Source organism: Aptenodytes patagonicus, chromosome Z (genome assembly GCF_965638725.1).
Source record: "Aptenodytes patagonicus chromosome Z, bAptPat1.pri.cur, whole genome shotgun sequence".
Lineage (NCBI taxonomy): Eukaryota > Metazoa > Chordata > Aves > Sphenisciformes > Spheniscidae > Aptenodytes > Aptenodytes patagonicus.
This window is the reverse complement of record NC_134982.1, coordinates 89,042,521-89,064,569: the sequence shown is the minus strand read 5'-3', so window position 1 is coordinate 89,064,569 and position 22,049 is coordinate 89,042,521. Positions and strand designations below refer to the sequence as shown.

At 43.1% G+C, this 22,049-nt stretch overlaps 1 protein-coding gene across 2 annotated transcripts; it reads right to left on the bottom strand.

Annotated features, from left to right (window-relative positions):
• Positions 1 to 5,178: 5,178 nt before the first annotated feature.
• On the bottom strand, positions 5,179 to 21,734 carry DCAF10 (DDB1 and CUL4 associated factor 10). Of its 2 annotated transcripts, none has more exons than XM_076361856.1 (7): positions 21,433 to 21,734; positions 16,864 to 16,977; positions 11,393 to 11,590; positions 10,752 to 10,954; positions 9,825 to 9,935; positions 8,491 to 8,636; positions 5,179 to 6,218 (listed from the first exon to the last, which is right to left on the bottom strand). In XM_076361856.1, exons 1-7 carry the CDS (start codon positions 21,732 to 21,734, stop codon positions 5,850 to 5,852), a joined length of 1,443 nt encoding a protein of 480 aa, XP_076217971.1. In that variant the 3' UTR covers positions 5,179 to 5,849. The 2 variants fall into 2 exon arrangements, with proteins under 2 accessions (XP_076217971.1, XP_076217972.1); XM_076361857.1 differs by having other exon boundaries at positions 5,179 to 6,194; positions 21,433 to 21,683.
• Between the last annotated feature and the right edge of the window lie 315 nt (positions 21,735 to 22,049).

Here is a 22,049-nt window from a genome sequence, read left to right as displayed (position 1 = left end):
ATTCCTTTGGCCCAACTCAAATCCACCTTCTGATGCAAACCCAGATGTCAAGTTGCTCCTGCGTGTGTTGAGGCCTCATTTACAGGAAACACAACAGCAGATAACCAAGTGACGTGCACAACATGCCCTGAGCATGCAGTGCCTCACTGGTCCTGTATGACACTGTGACATTTGTCTGCTCCTCAGGTGATGCTGAGGCAGAACCCGGTTTTGTGCAGATGCTGTTTTCACTGTGCCAGGTGGCCTCACTGGAGCCCAAACCTTTGCAAGTGGAAGTGTAACAGGGCAGAGTGTCACTCTTGGCACAGGCAACCCACAACCCTCTGCCTTGGACACAGCTATCCATGGCAGAGCAGGCAGGATAGTTTCAGGCTGTTCCCTGTGGACAGATAGTTGCCTGCTCACCAGTGCAAGACTCCTTCAGCAAAATTTTACAAGAACAAGAATGCTGCCTTCAAGGGTTTGCTGTTTGAACAAAAGGAGCCCTCTACCCCACAGATACTCTCTCAGGCAATGGAATGGTTAATTACACTTAGTTTGTAATTATCATACTAGCTCCAACATTTGTCCTGCTTTCTAGGCTTCATGAGTGAGCTGTTTCTTCTCATAAGCATGCCTGACAGTAAGGACAGTAGCAAAGAAACCCATGGAGGGAAAGAGACCTGCGCACAGCAGTTGTTTTGCTTTAACCACTGTTTTTTTCCCCCCCCTCTTCATTGTAGAGAGTAGGCAAGAACCAGTGAGCATGACAGAACAGAGCTCAGTGTAAGATAAATACATTAAAATAGATTTTAATTCACTGAATTATTAAATGTTTAATTTATTATGCAAGCAAGAGAAACTGTCCACAAATATTAAGTTACTGTACGGCTGTAAGTACAATATTTTCAGAGCAGTTCTGATACTTTCTATACTGTATTAAAAGGCTACAATTTTTACTATGAAATCTCAGGTATTTCAAAATATTCTACATGCACAATTTGTTCTTGTATTAAAAACCTTATACTTAACTGAAGATACTTAGTGCTTAAGAAAATGCACCTTTGACTAAGGTCAGGAAATGAGAAGTTTCTTTTTCCTCCAGGACAAAAATACTATGGGCTGTTGACTTTTTCCTTTTACTCCAACTTTTTAGAATCTTGTAAACTAGATTTTTTAAAAGCTTTCATTTGGCAAGTGTATTTCTTTTTTCTAAGAGTTCACATTTCATAGAGCAACAGACCCATGTTTTACGGTATCAGGACCTTCTCCACATCAGTGTTACCCAAATTAAAAAAAAAACGCCACCAACAAGCAAACAAAAAACCCCCCACCAAAATCAATCACCGCCCCCACCCCCCAAAACTGCAGAAAAACCTGATGGTTACATTCTAATTCTGGTAGTAGGCAATCAAACTGTCCTTGCCAAGACTCCAAGAGTGCAAACAAACGTGTGTGTGTCTCTGTGTCACTGTGCTTTTTTTCCTATCCCCAATAGTTCTGTTTGGAGGTTACATTTTTCCCTGAACTACCCATGTTTGACAAGTGGACTGATGCCCCATGGCTGTATATACACTGAAATACACACACCCCCCTCATACAGAGAAAGTACATATACATGAATGTCATTGTATAGTCCCATTAATAGCTTCTCTCCCCCTCCCCACAAACGTCTAACAGTGCTGCACTGATTTAAAGACTGACCTCTAATGGAATACTCAGAAAATGCATTTACTCCCACAACATACAGTCACTGGACTATTACAAAAGGATTACTAGCTTCAAACACTAGTTTGGTTCCTGTAGACACTGCTATACGTTGACATTCCTACAGAGATCTTAATTAAGCAGTTTATCTGCTTCTGCTGATCAGCCATGCTGTGAATGGAGGAATTCTTTTACTAGAGAAGTTAATGAATATGAAACCATGCATTTAAAAAACATACTGCATGCTTTATAATCTAACAGGGAGCTCTATCTTCAGTAGAAATACTGTAAAATTTATCAACTGATGTAACACTCGAGTGGTCAAAAGTAAACCAGTTTAAAGAAACCTCTGGTATAAGCCACTATCATACTTTGCTGTTAGTGCGGTCTTTCATCTACTGTTTGAAACATTATTATATTTGTTTCAGACAGTTTTATATAGTTCTGGAAGGTTAAGAACTCATCTTTTGAACATAACAAGAATATTTTTTTTTTTTTAGTATCTAGAAATAATCCAAAGCTCACCAACAAATTACTTCATTAATTCAATAAGGCAAGGTAATATTGTTCAGAAAGACAACTGAAAATCACTCCTTCCACCAAGGTGCAACTGCAAGGCATATCAGTTATATTGAATAGTGTTTCAGTAAGTGTTACGTGAACTCCATAGGTAAAACAGATTAACCTTCATTGAAAATTTCCAAGTATTGTTGAAAAGGAGTAATCAAATGATCAAAATCTAAGATTACCTACTTACTCTAATTCAAACTTATTACAAATGTAATCAGAAGAACTAGGTAACATTTCTACAGCATACATGGACAGAATCCATCTTAATATGTATCTGCTGGACACGCTACAAAAGCATAAACATATCCTCAAACCCCTTAACCAGGTCAACTTTTAGCATCAGTCCTACACTCCTGCTCAGTGGCCCTGGTTTCCAGAGCTGGGCAGGGCTGGTCAACCCAGCACTCTTGGTGCTGTGCATTGCCGGTAGTATCTAGATGTGATGACCTGTCACTTTGGAGTAACAGTTCTTTATACAGAAAAGTTAATGTCCAATGTTTCAGCACAATACTCTTGTAAAAAACAGCGTATCATGAGGTAGAATTAAAAAAGTAACACTCAGTGCATATTAACAGGCATAGAATTAAAGTCACAAGCAATCTACAAGTTCAAGGAATTTCCGATAGGAAAAACCAACACCAGCTATGAAAACAAACAGACCCAAGAACTGCTTTGATTTCATGGGTGCTTCTTCGCCTCCAAAACGAACACGGTTCAAGCCTGTGAGAACAGCATTTAAGATTTCTTCAAAATGCTACCTATAGCCCCTTTAATGATGTTTAGTAAAACATTAAATAAGATGAGAAAACAGCAGCCTAGAAGCAGGGAAGCGAGTGCTTACGGAAAAAGCCATCATGGTCCAGGGCAGGGACGGGGGAAGAACCTGTTTCTTTATTACTAACAGGCCACAACTTTTAATGGAGCAGAGTGCAGAGAAGTGCAAATATTCGTACAGTCACACTACATTGTTTCAAAATACTTCAGGAACAGGATACTTAACACTTCCACCGGACTCATGTCAAGAACACAGTATCCAGAAGTTTTGCCACTCGCTGCTACTGGGTTTTTTGTTTCTTTGTTTTCCCCAAACAGCTTGGCCAATTAAAAACTCCTTGTAGCTTAGCTCCTCCTTTGCATAAAGATCTCGTATTCCACAACTGTCCTCAAGTTTTCTGCACATTTCACTTCCATTGCTTTAAGTCACAGACAAGGGAAGTCCCCCTGAACTGTTTCTAACAAACCAACAAATCCAAGCTGCCCCAGGCGTAGGTTCAGGTTCACAGGCTGCTATACGCACTCAAAAGGAGCTGGCTGCAAATGGAAGTGATGTATTTCTAACTGGTCTCAGATACACTTCCGTATTTTATTCCTTCAGTCACTAGGCCCCATTTTTCATGGCCTGGCCAATTAAAGTGAAAAAATACCTTTCTGTGTTCCTTGCACACAGTTCCAAAAGCATTCAAAAGGTACAAGTGTTTGAACTTGTCAGTTTTGTAAAACAGGGCATCTCTCAATTTATGATTTCATCAGTCTACTTCCAAGTTCAAGACAATAGTTTCAGCAACAACGGAATTCCTCAAAAGATATGCTATGGAACACTTCAACATTTCAAGTTGCTATCTGAGATGACTATGGGCATTTATTTGCATTTTAAGTAAACTGAGTATTTTTACTTAAAAAATTATTCTTCCTCCTCCAGCTGGGATGATATTCTACTGAGACACCATCGCCAAATATTTCTGTTAAAAACCCATGAGAATAGAACGTTTAGGACTTTTACCAAACAGTAGGAAGTCCGTCAGCTGTGCATACTTGACTACTTGAATGTAATCCTTTAGCAGTCAGTTGCTAGAGATGATGAAAACCCAATGCAGGAGTAATTAACTAGTCCTCAGATTACCAAATACCCAATATTGAAGGCTTTGTATTACTAAATAAATTCTCCAAAAGAGGAAATTTAAGATTTTTTTCTTATAATCCAGAGGAGCCTTAAGTTTCAATGACTTCTCCACCAACACCCAGAGTATGCTACCTACACAAATTCAAAACTGCAAAAGGATCGTCAGGCTTATGTATTCCCAGCTATCTCATCTTCATAGATGTCTCCTTTTTCCCCAAACACATATTTTGCAAAAGGCTTTTTAAGAGTCAACTTTTTAAAAGGATGCTCTGTCAAGCTGGAGATAGTGAATCTGAACACCAAAATATGACAGTCCTTTTTAGGTAAAGTTTCCTGCTGAATTGAGTGTGTGATTGCTCAGCAAAACCTTAGTGAAACACTAAAAAAAAAAGATCTTGGAACATGTAAGTGATGAGAATATTATAAACTGATATGGACATACGAGACCGAAATAACTGTGCATTTACAAGGTTAGCTATATTAACTTGACGGCTAAAACTTGGCATTCATACTTAGTATGTGATTTAATGGTGAACATTAATGTTTTTCCACATCTTATGATAAGCCCAGTTAAATCCAGATAGATCTTACTGTAGACAGGCATGCTTTTAATCCATTCCCAAACTGACAGTACATGTGAAGAAAGGCTTATCTGGTGATACTGTGAAGAATTCCTCTCATAGCAATGGTGCAGGTGAGGAGCGGAAGAACAGTCAGGTGGGATATAGTCTTAACATCAGCAGAAAATTCTGCAGTGTTAAGTTTCAAACATGGGATGAAGGTTTAATGTTACTGATGTGGAAAGCTCCCTACAACAGATACCCTGGCGGCTGAGGAGTCAAAGTTGCCCAAGAGAGGTCGACCAAGGACACCCCCATTGTACAAAACATCCAAACAGTTCGTCTGCAGTGGTTACAGGGCAGGGTCTTCACCCATTCAACTCCTGCTTCCCTGCCCCATTCTTCTCCTACTAAATTCTCTGAGGAAAAAATGCAGCTACGTCTCCATCCAGAACCTCTTCCTTCTGTCAATAAACACAATATATGCAATCACAGAAAACAAAATGTTTTAACTGCAGCAAAACATTACAGAAAGTTGACTCATTTTGCTAGCCAATGACAAACAACCAAATTAATATATAAATGAAAACAAAATTTTCTTTTCTTTTTGTGACAGTAACTAATTGTGTTAGTTATGTAGAAAAGCAGCTCATTATCTAATAATCACCATATAGTAGTTTCAGCAACAGAAAAGGCCAAGGAAGCGTACGTGAGGAAGTCCAGCTCCTTTGGAACAAGGAGGTGTCGTACCCAGGGAGCCTGGGCGAGTTTTGGCTGAACTGCTACCCTTGTCCCCTCTACGTTTATTTCAAATAGTCCACTTCAAGTTGCATTGAAGGAAATTATCAACAAGTGTTATGGTACAAACAAACCAGAACAATGACTCAATGGCACAGGATCAGCAGGAGCAGACGTCTGCTTGGAAGGCTGAAAACACAGTGCATGGAAGCAGACTTGTGGATGCAGTATGAGAATGAATACAGTGCTGTGCTGGAAATTCGTTCCACTGTTATGTTCAGAGATCATAGTAACTATGATCTTATCTGGATTTAGAGGTTTCAGAAAGAACACACTTCAACTAAACTGAAGTAAAAACCACAAACATCTGAAGGTCTTGTTGATGCAAGATGTGCCTAGAACTTTGGCTGATACAGAGAAACACGTCCACTAAGGCACCCCGAGGCAATCTGACAGTGTGTTGGAGAAAACTTGGTTGTCAGTACCACATCCTTGTGAGAGTAGAGGGAACGGATTTCTTTCAGGGGACTGGCTTCTTTGGGCAAACAGTCGACAAGTTCGCTGCAGTGTGCATCAAACCCCAACAAGCGGATCCCAAAGCCATGCGGGGATGAAATCATCCGGCCATCGGGACTGAAACAAAGTTCTTTGATGTAACCCCGGCCCACATTGGCTTCTTCAATGCAATGAGTCAATCGCAGGGAACAACGAGGCGAGACGGGGCGCACAGGGGCTCCTTCCTGGAATTCATAGACACAAGTCCACTAAAGGGAGAGGCAGAGAAAGGGACATTGAAAGAAAAGTAAAGCACTGCAAATACTCATTCCCTCCTGCTGCACATTCAGTGAGTAACACAGGAATGACCAGTGCTATTGCTTATCTACTCTTCAATAAGCATCTACTATGAAACACTGAAAACAGGCCAGTTCCTTGGCATCTCCTCCACTTTGAGCTGACTAAGCAAAACAGCTGTCAGCATCAAAGCTGCTTTTTTAATTAAATGGATGCTAGATATAATCTTTTGAATCTAGTTTTTATCTGGAACAAGCAAAGCCTAATGGCCAGGTATCTGCTCTGATTTAGCAAACATTTAAATGACATCTACAATGAAGTAGAACTCAGCCTACTGTAATTTACAATTGACCACAGGCATTTTGTGCCCTTAACTTCAAAAGGAAAGAAATCTTGAAACAAGAGGGAAATAGATTTTTGAGGAATGTTATGAACAACTCTATAGCCAGCTTGTTACTTGTGAGACAGCCAGGGATTCTAATGTGTAATCTAGCTATCTAATCTCAAACCAAATGCAAAAACAGCTCTATGACAAAGTTTATATCATGTTGAAAGATTCAGTTTCACCCACAAGACAAAATAAGTGTTCTTAGTTCTGTTCCATGTATTCTACTGAAATAAACACAAAGGGAACAATACTAATGAATATTAATAGAAGAAAGTAAGGCAGACACTAGGACTACAGGAAATTATTAAGTAGGTCAATTGTCAGTATCAACTAACCCAATATAATATTTGCATTTTCATAAAATTCTGTGTTGTATAGTGGTTTGATTATAAATTTACAAAACCAGCATTAAAATTTATAACAAATCTGCTAAGCTTCCATTCAGTCCTCTACACATCTCTAAGAGGCTACCATTACAAAGAGTGGCTTTCTTCAAAAACAAAAAAAACCACCAACCAACCAAGCAACCACAACACCACCCTCCAAAAACCCCAAACAAACCTAAACAAACCCAAAACCAACCCCATTACATCAGCTATCAAATTAACTAAACTGTTTATTATTGGTCAAGTATTCAAATAATTCTTTGTGGTTTTGCAAAACAAATACAAAACCTCTGTGTCTTGAAAACAGAGTGGTCTGCACAACTGTCACAGCAGTAAGTTTTAAATAAACCTAGGAAAAAATGGTGTTTGCAAGAGGATCATCTGGCGGAATCCAAGTGCTCTGAAGGCTCTGGCTGGGCTTTAAGTTATAAGTAAATTTGAGTTAACCTGAAAGTTACTTCTTTAAAAGCAGGTGCTCCCAAACACAACCTGCAGGCTCTTGCTTTTTGTATACAGTCCATGAAGAAGTTTTTTCATTATTTCTGAGTGCATTACAGGCTGCTTGTTTGTCTTAAAACAGGGTCCCAGTGCAATATAGCAGCTATTATGTGACACTTCACAAACAGAATCTGGGGAAACGTAATCCAACACCGGCCTTAAAGTCTACCATTACTTCTTTAAAGCAGTATTTAGGGGAATGAAATCTGCAAGTTGCAGGTGAGCTGTACCTGGTCTTATGACTTAGTACTTCAAGTAAAGGCTTGAAATGGATTCTGCCAGGAAGATCATTGATACCCCCTTTATATTTAAGTTGCAGAGTTTTAGGATGACAGTTGAGACCAAGGCACTTTGACATTACATAAACATCACTGGAGTTCATCATATTCAGACCTATGGTGTGGCAGTTTTAAGTAGATGCAGAAATATGCCATGAGGTTTTCTCACAGCAGTGTAGGAGCAGCCTCTGGAAAGCATTCATCAGCACAGCAGGAGCACTTCATCCTTGGAGCACCAATGGAGGTAGAAAACATTCTGAAGGCACTTGAGGAATTCAGAGGAGCTTCTCTGCTCAACTTAAACCATGGTCACCAATACACAACTCCCTAATCCTCTACCTTTTCCAAGCTTATGCCTCCTATATTTTGGCAGGTACATATTTTTAAGTCATGTATTTGGCAGCACAACTACTGTTTGAAAACTTTTAACAGAGCTGTGAACTATAAAACATATTCTGTGAAAGAGCTGGGCAACAGCAGTACTGAATGCAGGATACAGAGTCATAGGAGATCATTTAAAAAAATCAACAAAAAAGAATTTAATAATCTTGGTCTAAAATTAATGCATTTGTAAGCAGAAGTAACTGACTAATTTATTCAAATGCAAATTTACCCCAAAACAAGGAAGTTTCAATATAGTTGTATGATCGATACATCTTACTCAAAGTATTTTTAAAAAAAATACACGTTTTACCTCCTGGTCATCTGTATTACTTGAGCACCGAAGAAGCGTAGCCCACCCTTTTGGATGTAGCTGTAGTGATGTAATGCAATTGCCTCGATCTCTTTCTCCAGGGACCTCTGGTGTTAAGACCTCCAAACTATTTCTAGGTGATCCACCTAGAAGGGAAAGTCAACTGTAAGTCTCAATGAAGTCTATACATTGATCTTCACACCTCTCATCAGTCTACTGCTGAAACTAGGTCAAATATGTCACCCTTGCATCTGACTGCTAGAAAAGACTGCACCTTTATGAAAGGATAATTCAAAGCAGAGGTTATACGAACAACTGAAGCTAATACCAATGGGCTCAGTCCTGATTTCAAATAACTTCTTTCTTGAAATTTGCCTTCCAAGACCTGCATTAAATCACCTCATATTGTGAACTAAGTCAGAGTTAACTTTCCACACATACACTCTTCATTATCATTAAAACAGAGACTAAAGAGTGGGGTTTTTTATAAGAACTACTTGTTCTCAAACTTGTATGATGTCGTTTCCAAATTCCTTCCAAAGTCTGCTCAGCTGTATGCAACTTGCCTCCCTTCTCCTCCTCAGCCCTAGAAAGCTTTTCTCAGGTAAATCATGCCCTGGCATCCAGATAAGCCTCCTCCTTTCATAAGTATGTTTGAGGATCTCACAACCATGAGTAGTTAAAACTTAACATTATACTTATTTTAAATTGCATGTGATTCACAAAGTATTTACCAATTTGCCAAGTTCACACTGACTGAAAGTGTACCCTAGATTCAGAGGAAGCCTGCTAATCACAGGATCATCAGTTTTCATAGCTCTGTAGTTACGTAGGACTTGGTTTGTAATCAGAACTTCACAAAACACTGTCCACATTTAAGACCTGTTCTTTGTTCTACAGTATTGACTCCTCATGGAGAAACTGCCCATATATCTTCCCATGATTAAGGAAAACAAAGAGCAAAACAGCTATGTTCTGCTCTGGGTTTTTTTTTTTTTTTTCTTTTTTCCCCTGAAGTTCATTCACACAAACTTTGAGGAAAAAAAAACACAAGGAAAAGGGAGCACCTCTACATAACAACAATAATGTACTAATATAAAATAAAGATCTTGTTGCTGTTATCAGATTTCTTGGGAAAAAAACTGATTAGATCCCCACACTTTGGTGTGCAATGATATTTTACTGGTTTAACAGAAGTCATAGCAACACTATTCGTTTGAAAGTCACAGAGACAAAACCACAGTTTTTCACTGTCATACTCCGGCCTCTTCTGGATACAATGAGTCAAAGTCCATGATTCTTTATTTTTTTATTTTTTTTAAATCTTTTCCTACCTTCTCGCTGGGAGGACCGTGACATGTGTTTCTCAGACAGTGGACCTGAATCATTCTGGTGACACGGTGAACCAACAGCTCGAGGACCAGATGAACCTGATGATGTTATGTCTGCAAACAGCATCAGCCATGTGAACATAACAGCTAAGCACAGCCCACTTACTATGCATGTTCCTCACTTAACCCTCCTTAGAAATGTTAAGTAAAGGGTAAGAGTAAGGCATCTTGTTAAGAAAACACTTTTCAAAGCTCAGTTTATAGCACCATTCTGTTTCTGCCTCATAGAAATAAACTGCCAGCACAACAAACTCTACTGGGAATATGAGGCAAGTTGCAGTCCTTCCTTCTTATACACTGTCGCTACTAGAAGCTGGGGTATGAATTTTTCCCCAGGCCACTCCCTTTATATCCTGACACCCCCAAATGGCAGAGTTTGTGGCAGTAACAGAGCAAAATACTGACAGAAAGCAGGAAGAAGCAAGCAGTGAAATTTCAGAGCAGGCAATTCTTGCAGGTCTGCTGTCGAGAGCAGCCACACCGCTACAGAACAGTCATTAGTAGTTGCTGGAGCTCACACACAGTCAGCCCACTCAACATGGGTTAAGTTTCACTTATTACAGGACCAAGGACAGTGGATAAATAAAGCTAGAGACTGCCAGCTCAAGGTGACAAAATCCCACAGGCGCTATATCCTGTAGTGCTGAACTCTTGATACCAAAAATCACCCTGGACACTTTACCTGAATCAGAACATACCACTCAACAGTACAGATGCATGTGACCTCTGAACAACAGAGCAGCTACCGTGCTGAAGAGTTCCTTGGCAGAATCCTTCCAACTCCACCTCTGCCTTCTTTTACTAGCTAGGAGTATCCCATAAAACACCTCTAACACAGAAGCTGCCATAGACTTTTCCACAAGCATTCACCTGAACTTGATGTAGTCCTCCTAGCTCTTAAAATTGGGTAGCTGCCAACCTCTAAAGATTTGTTTAGGTCAAGGTCATGCAAAATCAGGAGATATCCAGAAGAGGTTGAGATCAACATTTTGGAACAGTCTGGTGTCAGCCTCATTCGCATAAGAAAACGGGTGTGAAAAAACTTCTTGTGGGGACATCCATCTTCTGTGCACCTAGACAGCAAAAAAAGCACAAGAAATAGTTGCAATTAGCTTCGACTCAAGTCCCTAATAATGTCCAGAAGAGTCCAAGATGTACTAAGCATCCTTGTTCATCCGGAAACTTTTTTGGAGTACTGTCTTTATCCTACTTAAATCAGATTTTAATGAAATGGCAGAAGTCACATTTTCATACTACCACAACAATGAAGACAGAACTTTTTCAAAAAGGAAGAACTACATTTTGGCATGTCAGCAAGAAAAGCTCTCTTTTTAGTTACTGGACTATTACCATATAAAGATGATGCAAGTTCTTGATAAGGGCTATAAACTAATCACAGTATTTAAGAATGCATTATAGCTCCATTCAAGGAAGCAGGTTTTTCGTCTTGTACAGAAGAACCCTATCCTTGTGTATTCTAGAAACATAACAGCACAAACACAGCCACATACCTGTTTGTGTCCCAGATGATCACATTTCCATCGAACCCTGATGTTACTAGTAATCTCGTATTGGTATCATACTCGATGTTCTTAACCCAGCTGGTGTGACCATGTAAAGTGCACACTTTTGTGTTCAGCTTTCTCAAATCCCAAAGTGCTATTGTAGTGTCATCAGAACAAGTCGCAAACAGTCGATTATCTAGAAACCTGAAAATGGGAGAGAAATACTGTGGCTGCATAGTGCCTTTTCTAATTTAAATATTCTTAAGCAGGAATTTAAGCTAACACAGAAATAGAGTGGCCACACAAAAAACACAAACGAATTAACATACAGCAGAATATTTGCCAATAAAACAGCTCCATTAAAAAACAGTACTGTTGGATATGAACCAGTAGCACAACTGTAGTAGCAAACTAGTAAACCCGCAGAAGCATAGCAGAAGTTTGTTTGTTTGTTTTTTTTTAATGAATCTCCTAAAGATCACACAACCACCAAACCATCAGTGGAACAAACGCTCACACAGAATCCCTGTGGCAACTAAATCAGTTACCCATCTGGACAATACTCAGCTTTAAACTTACCAAGTCTTTATAAGACACAAACGTCCTAGAACTGGTCAGCTTTTAGACCACTGGCAAGACATTCCCATTGACTGGTTTGGCAGTCCCTGCAACAGAGGTCTGCTATGCTAGATTGTTTGTAATTTATGCCTTTCATCTTCCTCATTTTTGCCAGATCCTTTCACTACTACAGACAGGCAGCACCAGAAGACACCTTCATTTCAGACTATACAAGATTCTATCAGCTCATAATTAATTAAACCCATGCCTTTCTTTACTCTCTTCATTTCCACCCACATATCCACCCTCCTTCTTCCCCTCTTCCCCACCGCAGACATAAGCTCCCTGCACTCAAAGGAAGTTTTTAAAATGAAGATCATCTTTTGTTATTCCTACTGGAAGCCCCCTACTGCTTTTAAACCTTGCTGCTCCGTACAGCACACATCCCACTAGCTCAGCTGAAACACGTGGTGTCCAAGCCTCCTTTAGCTAGTGCCTGAACACCTGCCCCTCTGCAAGACCTGACATTGCTCTGTACCACACATGGTCGCTCGGCATCCGATGTAGTCAGTCCTGACCAAAAGCTCTCACCAGATCTTGACCCCACTGGCACAGGCAGAACACAGCGCTCGTCGCAAAGCCTGCAATAGGAGTCAATCAACGGGGACATGCTTTCAGAAAAACCCTGCCTAGCCAGCCTGGCACAGATAGCAGTGAAACCTCCCATGCTGGAGGCACTCAGTGCCAGGCTTATCGGGGTGCTAGTGAGGCAACCCGAAGCTCTGCTCTTACCAGAATGCTGTTACAGATGATGGATCTCCAGAGGCCATTTCCAACCAGACCTCCTGCCACTCTGTGATGTGGCCACAGCTCTGCACAGACGCCTGAGGCACACCACATGCCTGCACCGAGCACGCTGAAAAGTTGGCCCCGTGGTTTTACATGGGACATACAACAGTACTTTTCTGGATTAACTGTCCGATGTATGGCTTGCTTTACTAGCCACATGGCTTACACTACACACAGTATTGCCATCTTGGAAACATGTACTAGATTTAGATCTGAACACTGCCACTGTTTGCACATTTCCCTCGACCCTTAATTTCATTCCGCTTTTGCCCATCTTTTGCTGTGGAGCCCGTCCAGCTCCACAATGCCCCAGGAGCACTACTCGCTGCAGAGCCAGGAGGAGCCATGCAGACCTCCTGCATTTGAACCACCTGGACAGTCTCAACAGTCTCCAACAAAAAGCAAGGGGCTTTTGCTCCCACGTTTCTGCCCTTCCTTTCCCCACAGTACAGTTCATGTGTTTGAAGCAGGCACATGAAGTTGGGCTTTTCAAATGCACAAAAGCAGGTATGCATATCAAAGTGCAAGTGCAGAGCACTGTTTAGGATGAGAATTTCAGATCATCTTTGGAAGTAGCAGCTGCACAAGTGGCGTAGGCTATCCAAATTTATGGACTCCTTCAATACAGATGTGCATTTGAGGATTTGAGTCATTCGAGTTTGAATCACAATATAACATGAAATTCTGTTTAACTAAAACTACTGCAAGAAGAGCAAGCCTACTGCTCTGTATTTCACAAGGTATTTACAGACCTGCAGTTCTACAGTACACTTTTATGCAGCAGTGAATTTATATCACATGCATAGTGCTCCATATGCACTGTGTCTGTTCTGCACTTAGCAGGTCTTGAGCGCCTGCTTTCTTAACAGATGACAGGCTCATCACTAATGTCATATCGGGAGAAGGTGAGAAAGGAGAAAAGAATACGGGTCATACTAGTTGGATTACTACACTGATCAGGTTAAGTACTTAGCCTGTTCAGGTGGTAATTCTTTATCATGATAATCTCTGGTCTTCAGCCAAAATTCAAGGTATATATCACTCCTGCCTGAAGTAGTATGAGGCAACTCGACCACCTTTAAGTGACTACAGAAGGAAAGAATATCTGATGTAAAAGCACTCCATCAGACAGAAGGGGATAGAAGGGCTGGAATCAGCACTAAAAAGGCATAGCTAGGTAATAAATTGAATAAATTGAGACTAAAGGTTACTGAAGCAAATGCAAGACTTTTCAAAAACACCAGGTGAAGACAAGACTTTGTTTGAAAGCGTACTTAGACAAGTTATTTAGTTCACTGAGAAAATCTGGATAAAACTATTTAGTTTGCATTACACAAATTGAAGTTTATCATACTCCATTCCCACCACAGTTTATGCATGCCCTTGCTTTTAGAAGCATATAGTGTTTTATGTTTGGAATTCATGCCTGATGAAGGCATTTGGAAAAAAAAGCCGTACCTGACATAAAAGGGAAAATAAAACCTATGCAAAAACCACCAGAAGTAGCTGCACATGAATACTAAGGCAAGAACGATCTACACAGAGACATGTGGTAAGTTACCCCTAGAAACAGCATTTTATCTTTCAGACTTAGACCCAGGCTACATCACGTTAAAATAACAACTCCAATGAAAAATAACCAACTACAATGGGAAGAATCCAACATTTCAGATTTTCAGGGCGAAAGTAAAACAGAATACACCTCTTGCCTGTATAAATCCATCATTTGCCTTTATCTTGGATGCTACAGGCAACCCTGCTTCACCCACCACAAAGAGGTTTCAGTAGAAACAGACAGGGAGATACAAATTGTATTGAACAGCTTTCATGTAGGGAATGACCAAGTAGACTAGAATTCACTTGAAAAACAGCTAATTGAAGGTGCATATGACTCAGGCATATAAAACTGACTGACATGGAGGAAGTAAATAGAGATTAGTTGTTCCTTGTCTTCCTACTTAAGAAAACAAAAAAACCTAGAGGGCTTCAAACTAAGCTAGCAAGTTTTAAAAACGCTATTAAATACTCCTTGAAACACATTTGTGCCATGGAGTTCTGCCATGGGAAAGTTTTAAGTAAGGTCAAAACCTGACCAAATTCAGGTGGGAAAAAAAGTCTGCTTCAGCTGACTACACACAAATCCCCAGCGACTGGGAGACTACTGGAAGAGGACCATTACATGCTTCCCTGTTCATACATACCTCTGAGGCACGTGCTATAGGGCACAGCAGTAATGGTATTTATTTTTGGTGCTTATTACAAGGCATTTCTGTAGTAGTATAGTGGCTGGAGTCCTGCTCATTAAGCAGAAACAATAGTCCAGGTAATGCTGTACTAACCACGTATTACAGAATATAGTTAAGTTCCTTGTAACTAAGTTTATAACAAACAAATGGGGATCTGCACGAAAACACAGAAAAAGATGCCACTATCCTACAAAGACAAAATAAAGCTTTAAGAAGCATTGTGAAGGAAAGCAGAAAGTTTACTACACGTTGCTAGGAAGGACCTTAGTCTGGTGATTAGCAGTAGATCTGAGAGTTATCTGCTTGGAGGTAGTACTGGTATTTTTATGTAAATCAAACTACACAGAGAAAAGACATTTAAGGACCAAGAACAGACTTACAAAGCCTCACAGACAGCCAAAGTGGAAAGAAAGGTGATCCTCTGAATAACAGAAGAGAGTGGCAGGAAGTTTCCATTCTGTTCTCAACCAAGGAATGAGAGAAATTTTCAAGACCAGCACAGCTGACTACAACAGAGACAGCCAACCAGTCAAGGGGCCTGCAACAGAACGCTCTTTGTAAAACATGGTCCAGACTAACTCACCTGAAACCCTAGCAAGAGCAGCTTGACTGTAAGGCTCAGATACTGAATTACGGATGTACAAAAATCAAAATAAACCCGGGTTGCCTTTGTCTTCTGATATGTTGATTACATGGCTTTATTTCTCACCTAGCTTTATATAAAAACTAAACATGTTTAAAGAACAACCACTGGCATGCAAGACGTGAAGTTTTATTTCCTTACAGAAAAGCACATTCCAAACATCTCCTCTTCTATTTGTGTCAGCTAGCCCCAGCTTTCACTTTAGCTTTTCTGAAAGACATCCAACTGATGTAAAACTTCAGTCTCTTCTAAAAAGGACAGGCAGCTTGTGAAAAACAGCAATTTATCTGAAGAACGCGTAAAGACACTGGCACCCCACATTTTATTCAGCTCTTTTGAGAGGAAATGCTCAGATTGCTTCTACAGTTTTCCTGGTGTTTTTTGGTTTGGGTTTTGGGGGGTTTTTTTGCTTTGAGAATCTGAGTGAAGAGAGGCTGCAATATTGTCCACAAGGTTAAAAAGTGTCTTAAGTTCATGTGTGAAGTCTATCCTCAGACCCAGAACAGCTAAAAATTATAATAGAGTTTAAAAGGAAAAATATTACATAACAAAAATACTGATGATTTAGGCTCCTGTACTTGCTGTTTCCCACTTCATCCTGACAAACAGGCAAAGGTTTTAAACCATAAAGACTGAGTTTAAGTTGAATTGCGGAAGCCATTTCACTTTACCAGCTCTTCTATATCATACCTGTCTTTAAAGCAGCCAATCTTTGTTTGGAAATTTCTATGCAACTATGGCAATTATTCTTACGATTCAAAATACCAGGCATATTCATATAAACATCTGATCTTGCTACGGTCTAGGACTTGCACTTCAAACATAAATCACACACTACTTGTCATGCTCTGATTTACCGCGTTCAATCAGGGCATTCCAAAGGCCAGTTAAAACAGGTGATAATATCTTAACACTCTTCCCCTCCCATAAACTGCATCTCGTCCATCAGCAAAACCACCTGCATTATATACTACCACCACCACTTTCAGATTTCCCCTCTTCCCCTTTCCAGCCTTTCCCCACCTCCAATACCAAAGAGAAGGAAAATGGCACAAACTGCAGCCTAATGGCTTCACAAAACCCACTCTCCCCAAGAAAGCGTGTAACACAAACTTACGCTGTCATAAGAAAAGCATCTATGGTAAGACAAAATATGAGGTCTTTTATTCCTTCTGACCTACCTGATATTATTTACACAGTCTTCATGAGCTTCGGAGAGAGTTTTGATGTGCTTTGAAGATATTGGGTCAAAAAGCAGTACTTCAGTCTGTTCACAAGCAACGGTCAACACTGACCTGCAGGGGAGCAGAGCAAAGCAGAAACATTTGTATTCAGTAAAAGAAATTATATCTGTGCGCATCCAGCTAAACTCCATTCCCTAACCTCACAGAAACACAGCTTCACCATTACTTAGCTTGGCTTTCTGTTTACACTGCACAGAATCTGCAGCAGTGTTTAGATTTTTTTAATTGCCTTCTTGCAGATGCCTATTCTCAAGCACCTAATACACAAAAAAGTAGAAAAAAATAGTATGCTGTTTTATTCTGGAGAGGTTAACTTCTCTAACTCCTTTTCCGAGAGACCATGACTCTTCTCCTGCTTGGCCGTTGGCATAATTAATGCACAGCTGGTACATTTGCTGGACAGACCACATGATCTTTTAATTCACTTTTTTTTTTTTTAACATGCAAGGTGGTTGTTTTATAACAGCTGTGTACTTCATAGATCCAATGATGGCATTATTTAAATCACACAGTTAAGTGCATTTACATCAGTGGTTTTTTTAGAAGTTACTTGAGAGTGATTTGTCCCATCACTGCAGTGCAGTGCACGAACTCAGTGGTTTTCCTGTCTGGGAAAAAAGAAGAAGAATCAAGCTCTGGCATGAAACCCACTGCTTTGTTCATGTGAGGATATTTGCTTAATGTTGCAGGAAAGAGGGAAAAAAAAAAAGACAACAGCACCCAAGAGTAAGTGGAAAGGCATCTACTCTGAAATTCTACTGCAGATTTCCCACATGACTGTGCCAATGTCGTGGCCTCCCTCTGTCCATTCACTGGCAGCACTTTTTGGGGGGTTCTGAGACACCGTGGTTTGCTTTTCAGGGTGTGAGACGATCAGCTGAAGAGCTCTGTAAAACGCGAGGGTCTGACAGAGGCTGTACTGAGAAAGGAAGCGCAGCCTGCGCCAAGTGTGGCAGCCTGCTCACACGTGTGAGCCAACCAGCTGCGAGCCACCTTTTACACTCTGTCATTGCACTAACCCTCATTAAAGAGGACAACATATGGTAACAACTCCCTCCAGTCTCCCTCCCTTACCAACTACAACAATATTCCCCTAAGATCTCTACAGATGTTACCCCAGCTACACTACCACTTTTTAACAGGCAGCCAGTCCTGAAGTGCAACCACCTTCTGCAGGGTAAAGATGTACCGTTTCCTCATCTCCTTCCGTAACACTGACTTCGATAGCTATCTAGTTTGGCATCCACCCAAAAGCAGCATAAAGATGACATTCAGACTGCGTATTCAGGAGCAGAATTTTTAAACCAAATTCTAAAGGATAGCACCCTTCCCCAATAATCTGACTACTCAAGCAGCTCTGCTGCCTGCCTGCATTTTTCTACATCAGAATAGCATGAAGCCAGTAAATGGTGAAGGCAGAAATAAGACTGATTCAAAGGCTTATTTAAAATATCTAGCCTTTCTGCAACTGAGTCATTTTTTCACTAAAAGCTTATTTTATAAAGTTTAGATTTAAGAGTTTTACTTTTTAAAATATCAAGAAGTCAGCGGATTGCTATCAGACATCACATGCTATTAACTACAAAGCAAAAGGAGTTCTCTGACAAAAGGTGCTGTTTTCTAAATGCAGTAGCGTTGTTATGGAAGTGATGGTCAAAGGCAGCAATAGCAAGGCACTGGCACCAGTCTAAATTGGGCATTAGCAGAGACTCAGGCTGGGAACATGGCTAATTGTTATCCATGTTTTTTGAGATTAATTTTGCAACAGACATTAAACCACACTACCATTAATACTCTGAGGATGCAGAAAAGTCTGGAGCAAGATTTAGTATCTTACTGTGTCACCTAATTCACTTGCCAAAACCAGAACAACTTCTAGGAACTACAATTTGAAGGACGTTACCTCCTCTAAAAAAAAAAGCACCTTTTCTTCTCCACATGAAGACCTCCATGCATTCATTTACAGCTTCCCTCAGAGAAAAAAAAAAATCAGACTTGTCCAGGATACACATTCTTTGTGAATGAGACCAGAGAGACATCTGCAGAGAGTTCACAGGGGTCCCAACAGGCACAGAAAACATCAACTGTCCACAGCTTGGGCAGGTTGGCTAGCTCTGCACCAGCCTCTCCTAGGGTATTGGTATTTACTGGGTTCATGTATGTTGAAAAGATCTAAGTACAATGACGCTGAGAGTGACAGTGAAGTTTGGCCTGATAAATTAGTGAAGCCGTCCTCCAGGAAAGCTCAGAAGTTCTCACAACACTGCGACAACTCTGACCAGTACAGCAGTGTTATGGCAAGAGGGCAGCACACCCCAGCGACCCTCGGTCCACAAAGTGAGCTGTTGAGCAGCAGTTCCCCACAGGCAGGCCAGACCTAACCAGCAGCGCGCACACAGCCCAAAGGCAAGATCCTTGCCGTGTCCCCAGAACAGTGCTTTGCGGAGCTAGAAGCTGACAGAAGGTGCAAGGAACAGGGACGCAGCACCACTGACTGCGGTTGGTTCACTTGAGAGAGGCTACAGAGAGACCAGAAGTCTCCACTGCACAGGACAGGTCTGGCCAGCATGGGTTAGGGCAGGTCTGTGACTGCTCTAAGCTGAGCCTAACCAGCAGAGAATCATGCAGAAGCAAGCAAGGTTTGGGCTGTTTCATTTGGTATTAAGACAACTAAGGTTCAGTGCCATGGTCCCAACCTATGCTCAATACCACCTGTGGTCCGCTGGACCAAGCACTGCAGCCACACGAAACACCAGGTCCATGGATGCATCCCTCGGACATGAGAACCTTTTTGCTGGGTTTGTTTTTGGAGAGGGAAGGTCCCTGGTTTAGCTCACCGTGCAGCCTCACAAACATCAGGGACAAGGGAGGCGGGAGGAATATAAAACTACACCTTTTGCCAGAAACTTGCACAAATAATCTTAAACCACGGCCCAGTTGTACTGCTACTGCACCTGACACTTTCTACACCGGTACAGAACATCCATGTGTGGGTATTTTTCCAATTTAGCCACTGCAGCTAAGCCAGCAAAGCGATCCCACCTGGCCTCTTCGCACCACATACATCAGAGGCTCCCGTGCCTCAGGAACCTTAAGCACACCCGGCTGGGGTTCTACAAAAGAAATTACTTTTCAGCAACAGTCACCTGAGAATGATTTTGACAGTTTCTGGAGCTTAACTTTGTCCTCTTCAAAAAACAGAAGAAAAATAAGGAGTTGAAACTTGGCTCTACAGCACAACCATGTCAAAATCGTTGTGAGTTCAGATGTTCATGGAAACCAGAACTTCATCTGTTCTGATGAAAACTCACTGAAAACAGAAAACCTGACTAGCCAGCAAGAGCAACAAAGATCTCAATTCTGACTATCCAAACTGAAAACACTGTTGACACCACCCTAGCTTGCAAGGTCTTTCTGCCAAGAAAACTTCACATACAAGCATACTGCAAGATACAAATATTCAGATAATCTCTGAATTTAACTTGCTCTGCTTTCACCTGGTGTGCCAGGACATCTTTTGTTCTAAATGAGTCAAACTGTCCCTTGTTTTTGTCTACACCGTTACACAAGTGTATAGCAGGACACCTCTAAACTCATTTGTCAGTGCAGATCCACAAAATTCAGGGAACCCTAAATGAATAATTATCACATTTCAAACAGAAACTTAGCTCTCTGAGGACATCTGACATGAACGCTTTTGCAAGTCAAAGAAACGGTTCCACCACCCTGCTCTCAACCTCGTGCCTCAGTTTGTCGCTTCCCCTTCACCTGCAGGAAGAACCACAAAGGAGCCGGGAGCACCGCCGGGCAGTGGGAAGCGCACCCCGTCCAGGGGAGCCCTCTCTGCTACCGCTCTCCTGCTCCACCCGTGCTCTTCTGTGCCTACTGCCTGCAACGCAGCTGCTAGCCTGGAGCGAAACACCAACCAGACGGCTCACAGCGTGACGGGTTCACGGCGTGACGGCCGTGCAGTCGTTAGCAGGCAGGGACCGCGGAGCGGTGCAGTCGCCGCACAGCACCAGGGCCTCCTGTCTGGGCCCGACGAGCCAAGCCCTGTCTCCCTCGGGTTGAGTCTCGATGCTCCTCCAGCTGAGCCACCTCAGGGTCTCCCCGCCATGGGCATACCGGGTCATTACAGAGGCGGCCCCCAAGCAAGAGAGCAACGGGGGTGACTTGCCCAGCACCCGATGGTGACTTCCGCGGCGCGCACAGCCGCGCCGCCGGCCGGGCCCGGCTCGGCTCCTGCAGGCCGGGGCACCCCCGCGCCCTCCCGCAACCAGCGCAGCCGTGCCAGGTGCTCCGCAGCGGGCAGCAGCCGGGCGGCAGGGCGCACCGCTCTGCCCGCCCGGGCGGGTCAGCGCAGCGCGGCGCCGGTGGGAGCGGCGGCAAGCAGCCGCGAGAGCGCGGGGCAGCGGAGCCGCCGGGCGCGGCCGGCAGCGCGGGCTCGGCGCAGCCCGCGGGGGAGCCGGGGGAGCCGGGGAGCGGGGAGCCGCGCGCGGCCCCTACCCGTCGGGCGAGTACTCGAGGTTGAAGACGGCGCCGTGCGTGTGGGTGCTGAGGTACACGGAGTCGGCGGGCTGGATGGAGCCGTACAGCCCGGTCATGGCGCGGAAAGTGTCCCGCGCCGGGTCCACGGCAGCGCTGCGGCCCAGGCAGCGCCCGCGCAGCCACCCGAACAGGCCACCCCCCGGCACCGCCCGTGGGGAGGCGGGCGGCAGCGCCGGCTCCATGCTGGAGGGCGAGCCGGGCCCCGAGGCCGCCGGGCCGCCGCCGGTCCCCACCCGGGGGGCCTCCGCCTCCACGCTCATCGCGCGCCGGGCGCGGGCATCGCCGCGCCGCGCCTCCGTCTGCCCTCCGCCGGCGGCACCGCGCCTGCGCGCCCGCCGCGCGCGTCACCACTGTCTCACGTGACCGCCCCTCGCGGCGTAGCTCGGGCCACGTGACCGCCGCCCCCCTGGAGCGGAGGCCGCGCTCCGCGCAGCGGACCCGCAGTCGCCCCCCGCCGCCGCCGCCGCCGCCGCCGCCGCCGCGGCCTCGCTCACGGCCTCGGGGGCCGGGACGCACGCAGCGCCGCGGGGCGCAGGCGGGAGCCGGGCAGAGCCGAACCCCTCGTCCTCCCCCCA